At 37.3% G+C, this 9,567-nt stretch overlaps 1 protein-coding gene across 1 annotated transcript in view; it reads right to left on the bottom strand.

Annotated features, from left to right (window-relative positions):
* RBM20 (RNA binding motif protein 20) overlaps positions 1 to 9,567 on the bottom strand; it is a 72,983-nt gene that overhangs the window by 17,463 nt on the left and 45,953 nt on the right. The window contains exons 2-6 of the mRNA XM_081329820.1: positions 7,677 to 8,796; positions 6,887 to 6,948; positions 4,708 to 4,805; positions 3,032 to 3,120; positions 3 to 146 (exon numbers count right to left, since the gene is read on the bottom strand). Coding sequence (XP_081185946.1) covers positions 3 to 146; positions 3,032 to 3,120; positions 4,708 to 4,805; positions 6,887 to 6,948; positions 7,677 to 8,796 — 1,513 coding nt within the window. The remainder of the gene's footprint in view (positions 1 to 2; positions 147 to 3,031; positions 3,121 to 4,707; positions 4,806 to 6,886; positions 6,949 to 7,676; positions 8,797 to 9,567) is intronic.

The raw sequence follows: 9,567 nt of genomic DNA, 5'->3' as shown, positions 1-9,567 counted from the left end.
ACCTGATTGGTAGATTTCATGAGAATATAATTAGTGACTTTTCCGAAGGGAAGTCCAAGATTGATTACATCATTCTCTGTACAACTTCCTTCGGGAAGATTACAGATGTGTACTACACGACCTGGGACACATTTCCTTTGTAGAACCTGAAATTATTAAAAATAAATTTAGAAACAGAAACAGTTGTAAAACAACTACCAGGTAAACATACACATTTGAAATCACACTTCTTATCCTTCGCTGAGTTTGTACAGAGCTGATAATTTTCAGAATCTCAAATACTTGTTCACAAGTCCATATAATCTCCCTTTTATTGTAGCCCAAGAGTCTGTTAAAAATTAATACACATTTAATTGTGTAACATAACATATTGAAAGATTGCCTATATAAAAATAACACTTTCATGTAAGATATAGACTACAAGAATTCTTTAGAGAAATCTATAAATCCACAGTTCTACTAATCACTATGCATATATCATCCATATCTAAAAACACATCCCATTTCTCTAATACTCAATAGATAAATGTACCATCAATGTCTTAGTACACATCACAATGATAAAAAAAATAATGAAACATTCGGGGCAAGTAGATAAGTCACATGGTTTGCATCACGTTGTTGTGACTCATGTTTTGTCATTTACTCACACTCTCTGGCCCCCATGGATAACTATGAATATTATAGATATTCTGGAAGAGTGATGTTTGATATCTGTGCTGAAAAGGCAACACAGCTTCACACTTCATTAGTGCCTTACCCTTACCCTTGAGTAGCAACTGAAATTTGAGACTGAGGAGAATGACTTGATCACATCTTTGCAAATAAGGAACTTTAAATCCTGACTTAAGATTCTGCCAGTTAACTCTCTGTTGCTTGATTCCTCAAAAAGGAGGCAATGCACCTGATAACCAACAGATTTCTTGGTAAACTTTTTTTTAAGAATCTGTATTCCTCAAAAAAAGGAAGATGGACGTTACTTTGGATATCTACTTATTAACAGGGTAACTCCACTATTATACAAAGAATATGTATATTATACAAGTACTATCATTTTCTTTCATTTATTGTTAATTGTATTCAATTTACCAGATTCCTATAAAGAACTTTTTTTCCTGTTAAATAGATGTAGGGTGCAGCTAGTGGTATTTAAAGAGATGACATTTGAGTTGCGGTCTCCCTCTGTCGTCTTGATAATTTTGGCCCAGTATAGAACCCACTGGCTGACTCAATATGGCAAGTAAGATATTCAATGTGATAGTTAAAGCTGTGTTTATTAATACTGGCTATAGTAACAAACTGCTGCAAGATGGACTGTGCTTTATTTCCCCCATCAGGTGAATTTCTGTACATGCTATTTTTATTTTGGGTTTAACCCAGTGGTGGGATTCAAATATGTGAACAACCGGTTCTCTATGTGGATGCCACTTCTGGAAGTCCATTCTGGGCCTGAGCAACAAAAAAATTAGCTACCGGTTCTGTTGAAGTAGTGCGAACCGGCTGAATCCCACCACTGGTTTAATCCATATTTTTATCCTTGTTGCTTTGGTAATAGACCTGGCTATCTCTGTCATGCAATCCAGTGTCCAGGGGCAATTTTAATATGGAACAGAAAATGACTTGAGTGGAACTCCAGGTCTCCAGGAAGAACTTGGTAAGTGGATAAAAATGCCAAATCCATTCTAAATATCTGGCTGACTGTGTAGTGGACTATAATGAGGAACAAAAAAGAATGGAAGAATGTCCACCAGTGCATCTTCACTGAAAGACAGGGAAAATGCATGGAAGTTAGTATAACCTGAAGGCTTACTGGAGGGACCAAACTGGTCTTGAAGAAAGATCAAATGAAGAATAGAAAAGAGAGGTGGCAAGGCAAAGTGTTACATGACCAGTACCTTAAAAAAAACTAGCAGGCAAAGCAGATAACAACAAGAGCTAGCAATGGCTAAGAGCAGAAAAGAAAGAGACAGAGGGACTAATTCTGGTTGTACAAGACCAAGCCTTAAGAACAAATGCATTCAAAGTCAGAATTTAAAAGGCAGCAAATGCCATTTCTGCAAAGAAGCCAAAGAAACAGTGGACCACTTAATTAGCTGCTGCAAGAAGATCAGACAGATTGACTACAAACAATGGCATGACAAAACAGCAACAATGGTGCATTAGAAAAAACGGTAGGATATACAATTTGCATGCAAGCAATAACAAACAGACAAGCACTTGCCACATAACACTCCAGGCTTAACAATTATCAATAAGAAAGTCAGAGTCTTGATAGTGGACAACGCAATGCTTGAAGACAGCAGAAGAGAAGAGAAAGAACTGGAGAAAACCACAAAATACAAAGGTCTGTAAATAGAAATAGAACGATTGCAGCAAAGACACAGCAACCAATTGTAACAGGCACCTTGGGTGCAATCTTAAAACATCTGGAGCACTACTTGAATGCCTTTGGCATTGACAAAACCACCATCAGTCAATTGCAAAAGGCAGCTTTACTTGGAACAGTTTACTGTCAAGGATGACCCTTTGGCAGCTACGTGCCTCTGCATTTCAACTTGCCTTTAGATAAAGGGGGGAAGGGATTACTTTCATGTGGGTAGATGGAGAAACGATTCAGCTGCAGACTGTGGGAGCTTGAAGCCTTGTCAAAGACACCAGAACAGGTGTGGATTTAAAGCAGACGGTTCCCATAATGAAGTGGACTTGTTGATATGGATTACATTGGGGGATTGGCTGGAAAAACTATTAAGTCTATGAATTGGTGTGGAAACCTCAGAATTAGTTTTTCTTTGACATAACCATGCAATGTATTCAATAAACAGTAAGCTTTTCAGAAATGGAATTATTCTGGAGTTTTATTTGGATTCTCGAGCTGTTGACACTTACACCCTGCAACAATATCTTTAACACCATCAAACAACAACATCTGCATATCTCAGGTTCTTGGGGAAAATTCCATAGATGGATAAAAATTCCAAATCCAGTCTAAACAGGTGACTGACTGTGCAACCAACATAATAAAAATACTCACATTTCCACCAAGTGGTACATAAGAGAATGACGAACTTGACTGGCCAAATGAAGATGCAGAATTATAAGACTCGGCATTTAAAGGGTAATCTAAGGAAATGACACATATTGCATGAAAATATATGCAAAAAAGAAGTCATTTCTTTAAACATAGATTTTGACAAAATTATTTCACATTTATTTATATTTTTCCTATAAAGCATCCCATTGCTAATTAAAAACAATGATGGTCTATGATTCCTTGGAGATAGCAGACATATAAAAACAAAGTGAGACTTTGTTCCAGATTGGCAAAACATAGAATCAAGTTTGATCAAATTAAAAGTACCTAAGGAAATGTATTTATTATTCAACTTATATGCCACCTATCTCATAAGAAGTGACTCTAGATCCCTAAACTATGGCTTTCTTTCATTCTTCTTTTCCATTAACTGGCAAATGAGTCATTATTTCTAATCCTCAGTCATAGTAGCAACAAGGGGGAGGGGCAAATGAGGAAATATGTATCCTGAAGATACATGTAAAACTACAACTCATGTCTCCCTCAGATGTGAGGGTAAGCAGATAATATTATTATCTGCATTATGATGTAATTGCATATGTGTTGGTACTTTGAAGAAAATAAGGTTTGCTCTGGCACCATTGAAAATAATGTATAACCTAGTATCTATAGGTATTTATTTTCCATGAGCTTATTTTAAACACACCCACCATTAAAGCAACTGTTGGGATGAACCCAGGATGTGATGAATGTAGTTGTACTCTGCTAAAGTGCATGATAAGTTTGTTTAAATGCATTAGGGAAACAAAAAGGTGTTTTAAGGATTGGTATGGAAATAATATATGACATAAGATTCATGATTATGAGATTTAAATGGCTTGGGATCAGGTTACCCAAAGGATCATCTTTTTCCAAGAGTTTCAACCCCTCTAATCTGATCCAACAGATTGGGCATGCTGCAGATCCTATAAGGCAGAGTGCTGACTGGGGTGGGTGGTAACTAGAAGACGGGGTTGTTTTTCTGCTGTAGCCCCTGCCTGATGTGATACTGGAGATTAGAATGGCCCCAACCCTGTTTGCTTTCACAAAACTTTAAGAACTTGGCTAGGTACCCAGGCCTGAGGCTTGGAATGCATAAAGGGCCCTGATACTTGACTTTACTATAATTTGACAGTAACTTCTCTAGTCACAGCTTCTGTTTGTACCTATTTATTTTGTGTATGTTTTTATTTTAATGTTTTTTAAATTGTTTTATTTTTATAATTTTAGAATTATAAGTTTCCCTTAGGTACTTTGTTGAGCTGGGCAACTATAGAGAATGAATGGATGGATGGATAGATGGATGGATGGATGGATGGATGTAAGTCATTGAGAAATTTACAGAAAGGCTAAACTAAGTCATTACTTCAAGACATATCAAAATAATCAGGAAAGATAATTTGATCACAACAGTTATACTATATTACATCCTTTTCATTTTACCAATATACTTATAATCATAAATATTCTGAAAAACACATTGTATATTTCCATTCTTGGGGGAAAAATAAAAACTTCAAACAGAGATTAATTTAGCTATTATGATTACACTCAAATATTCAATGACATGTGTCCATGTGTCAACTATATTCCAACTAAATATATATATATTTATATATATTACTTGGGATAATTACCTTCAGTACTAGACAGTTTAAACACAGTTTTATTATTTGGGGAGGAAGAATGCAATACTCCTTCTGCTGCTGAATGCAACATACAATGAATGTCAGTGCTAAAAAAAGAAGCAAAAGTAGAAATTCAGCTATAGAATAAGAATACATGGGTCAGATCTTAAATGTGCTTAGTTACCAGATTTTTTTTTATATTGAAGAAATCCAATAATAATACCTCAGTAACAGAAATTATGAAATTCTAAGCATCAAGCTTAACATTAAGTTAGTACTCCTGGGTATTTTTGAAGTCTTTAAAAAAATTCAACCAATAGAGAAATTTCAAGTGAGAATTGTATCTGAATTCAGTGAAGATTCCTTCTGTTTTTGTTAACAGTGTAGTTGAGACTGTTCACAAAAATATCTGTAGTAGAGCACCTGCAATCTATCCTGCCGCAAATTTCACTTTTACGAGGTTGGGCCATAGGGAGCAATAGGGATGGCTGCTCACTTGTCTTCCATCCTGCAGGGCAGCAGCATGCCTGTCTACACTCTGTGTCTGAGCTGCCAGCGAGGTTCCCTAGACTTAGGGAATGGGGGGATTTCAATCTGCTTCTCTAGGCCAGGGGTATAAGGTAGTGCAGGAATTCATGGTCACCATAGACCTGGTCCAACTTATCCATGGTCCTACTCACATGGGGGGGAGGTTACATATTAGATCTTGTGTTTGCCTTGACCGTGATGTTATGATCTGGCTTTGCAGAACATTGATATCCGTCCCTTGCCATGGAGGGACCATGCTCTCTTGACCCTAGAATTCCCCACAGCTACCTCCTATCTCAGGCAGATGGAGCCTATTCAAGTGGCCCACCCAGGTACCTGATGGACCCAGTGCCTTTTCAAAGGGAATGTGAGACTCTTCCTGAAATTCTGGTTAAAGGCAGAAGCCTGGTCATAGCTTGGAATGAGCAGATGATTGGCTCCATGGACCAGACTGTCTGTCTACATGGGTCTCATAGAGCACCATGGCTTACAGAGGAGTTCCAAGAAATCAAGTGACATAAGACATCTCAAGCACTGCTGGAGGAAAACAAAGAATAACACTGACTGGCCATAGGTAATACCCTATATTAGGACTTACCTTGTGGCAATAAAAGTTGTTTAGTGTAACTACTTCTCTGCTCTTATTGCATCCAGGTCCCTCCTAGGTAAGGAGGAGTACGGTGAACCCTTGGTGGGTTGCCGTGAGGAATATTCTAAATATCTGTCAGATAAAGTTGATGAACTTCACCTGGAGCTGGGCTCAGGCTAGGTAAATCTTTTGGATGTTACAGAGTTACATCTCAGTCTTGTTATCTGGGAAGAGTTCAAGCTAGTTGCTCTTGAGGAAGTGGACATGGCCCATACCCTTTTAGTTGATAAAGGCCAATTAAGGTGGCATGTTTTGGTGTCCAAGCGGTGATCAATGTCTGCTTTATTTATTAAATTTCACCACTGAAAGCAACTTTTTGAAGTAGGCAGTGTTGTGCCCTCTTCTCAAGAGGCCATGTTTGGACTCAACAGTGTTAAACAACTTTGACTCGGTCTTCAACCTTTCCTTTTTAAGGAGGGGGTTGGTACACAATTACAGTGGGTCCTAGATGAGGCAGATTATCTAAAATCTTTTCAATCTGGATTCAGATCAGAGCACAATACTGAAATGGCATTGGTTGCATTTGTTGATAATTTTTCAAAGGCTTAGAATGGAGGTGGCACAACCATTCTGGCCCTACTGGATCTTTCCATGGCTTTTGATATCACTGACCATGGTACTCTTTTGGACCAACTTCAGGTTTGGGGGTGGAAAGCAATGTGTTATGGTGGTATTCCTCCTTCTGCAGTCATTCCAGACAGGGTGGGTGGGGTGCCCTAGGGCATTGCAATGTGGGGTGCTTCTGGGTTCAAGCCTTTCAGCTCTCCTCTTTAACATCTACACAAAATGATTAGGAGATCATCCATTGATATGGAGCACAGTTTAGACAAGTAGAAATCTCATTAATCAAAGCTACCTTTTAATAATACATTTGACATGGATTGCCAGTCACAATAATACATTTGTTTCTTTTTCTTTTGAAAAAAATCTATTTGTTATATTGTTTTCTGAGCATGAGTATAAAGATGACTATGAAATAATTAGAGGCATCAATATATTTCAACTACTCACTTCTCTGAGAAAGCCAAGCAATTCTGAACATGAAGATTTCCTTTAATGTGCTGATCCCAGTCCTCAATTAAAAAACAAGAAAAATAGAATGAAATACCAGAAAAGATACATCTTGTGTGCTATATCCATAGTAGTTATTTTTATGAAAAATTTCTGTAGCATTCATCAAGTTATGATAAAAGAAAAGATGTTATATTTTGAAAACTAGGTAGCCAAAATAAAGACTGTAAATCATTCATTCAGTCAAATAGGTCCAAAAGTCATTCAATCCCATTACTCTGTACAATTGGGTGATGCCGCTATTGATAAGAAAACAATTTCAATTTATGTTAATCCCATCTAGAGAAATGTCACTGGACACATGTGAACAAAACTGCACATTACACATATGCACATCTACATCAATGATGTAGAACAAATTTTATCTGGTGGTGGTTATTCTACCCAAATTAAAATTCTCTAGGCAATTCTAATGACCTTTCATCTTTTCATTTAGAAATGTTAGTGAGATATCAAATGCATATGTATATAGAATAGTACCAGAAACTAGTAACTGCAATAGTAATTACAATATACCAAGGCAAGATAAAGAGCAGCAAACTTTGTGATTTTGGATAGAAATTTATTTCATCATTTTTAAAATTAAAGATACAAATATCCTGTCAGGAAAATATGATACAGTGATTCTATTGATAAAGCAACCCAGATATGGTAGTTCTTAAGCACTGAAACAGTTACTGTCTGGAAAGAGACAATTTACTAAGAAGGCCCAGATCTGAAGCAAACTTACCTTAAGGTCAAATACCTTCTTACTGCATAAGGTACAAATGTGGGGGAAGCAAAGAGGTACAATACTATGAAAGTCGTTTAATTCATCAGACTGAAGAGGCCTCACTGGCAATCCAGAGGTAACAGCTTCCTGCTTCTGTCTTGTTTGTGAATTACTATAATTCTGTTTACCATTTTTAGTTCTGCTGAAAAAACGTGGAGTACCAGCACTAAATTTTGTGTCTGGTGTTGGTTCCTCAGGGTTATAGAGATCGCTCCTTACTTCATAGGGGACATTTGTTGATGGCCACATATTTGCACTGGGTATGTCAGTTTTATTTTGGCTAGAGAAAGTAGAAGGATTTTCCCATTGATTATTTGTTTCTCTTTCCTGTACTATAGAACCCATCATTCCCTTTTGATTCTGATGAGAATTTTGAGAGTCAGCAGCAAATGTCAGAGATTGTGTACAGGTTGTATGCTGGCCTTTAGACACAGTTCCATAAAACTCTTTCTGAAATCCCAGTTGGCCTTCAGACATCCCATTTCCAGATGACACTGGGACTGGATGAGAACCACTGGTTATAAAGCTCTGTTGACAGCATTGACCAGCCTCAGAGGGGAATATCTGTTTATTGTAATCATAAAATCCACCTGTAGTAGAGGAGGCACTAGTTTTATTTAGACCCAAAGGTACAGTTTGTTGTCCAGCAGTTTGAGAAATTACACCTCCAAAAGGGTTTAGGACCACCGTACTAACATTTTGATTTGAAAGGTTACTTACTGATGCCAGGGTTCCACCTTGGGCTGCCAAAGGTGGGTTCTGTGTTGGAAAATGTATTCCACCAGGTGGAAATCTAGTATTGGTGGCCCCAGGACCACCAGCAGGTCCTGGAAGAGTATTAAACATGGAAGGGTGTCTTAATTGGTTGAAAAGTGGCTGAGACATGGCCACTTTAGAAAGAACCTGGTTCAGGACAGTTGCAGCTGCTGTGTTGTTGTTGACTGCTGTCTGAGCCAATTTTAATCTGTGTAGTGTAAGTTGTGCTTGAAGCTGAGCCAGCTGAAGACTTGCAGAAGAAGGAAGCAGTGGATTTGCGGTGTTGACAGTAAATATATTCTTGTCCAGAAGTTTGGCAGCACTGTAAAGTAATAGCAATAATTTTAACCAAGTTTGATCAATGTCAACTGTAGGTATTTTTCACCAAATTATGACTAAGAGGTAAGATATTATTCCTGACATCCTTATTAAATCCTTGAAAGTGAATAAAGTAATTGATGACATGTAATTGTCATCTTACAAAGTATTTACAGCCAGTCATTTCATTTATGAAGACGAATGGCAGATCAAAAAGAAGCTTCCAAGCCAAAATACTACAGTATGCGAGGTGTAGCTGGATTTAAGTCTTAATATGTTGTACTGAATATTCTTTGTGAATCATACAAATGAAAAATTTATTTTCTAGTACAGGAAACAAAGTGACATTCAATCATAGCTGTCATTATTAATTTTTGTATAAAATTATAAACCCATATAAGATAAGCATTGCAGTTAAGGGTCTTCGCTGACAACTAAACTAAAGCCCAAATTGCATTGTTAAATATATGATTTTTCAGTATTTGAAGAGCTGTCTCACAAATGGTTTTCACTGGCATACAATGCTTCTATGTGAGTTCATCAGGGTTGTGGCACTATGATCATTTCCTTTTACACTGGTACTTTTGAGTTCCAATCTGCAGAATAATTATAATGCCCTGGAGCTTATTTCAGTGGTGTTAGACTAATCAGAAGCTGGGACAGAATGCATAATCAATTTCAGAAGTCCAAATATATCTTCACAAAAAAGTTTGAAAGCACAATTATACTGCCAATGGGTGACCAGCAAAAGAGTGATATGGAGTCATTCTTTTCC

This window comes from Vipera berus (assembly GCF_964194415.1).
Source record: "Vipera berus genome assembly, chromosome: 5".
NCBI lineage: Eukaryota > Metazoa > Chordata > Lepidosauria > Squamata > Viperidae > Vipera > Vipera berus.
This window is presented reverse-complemented; position numbering and strand designations above follow the sequence as displayed.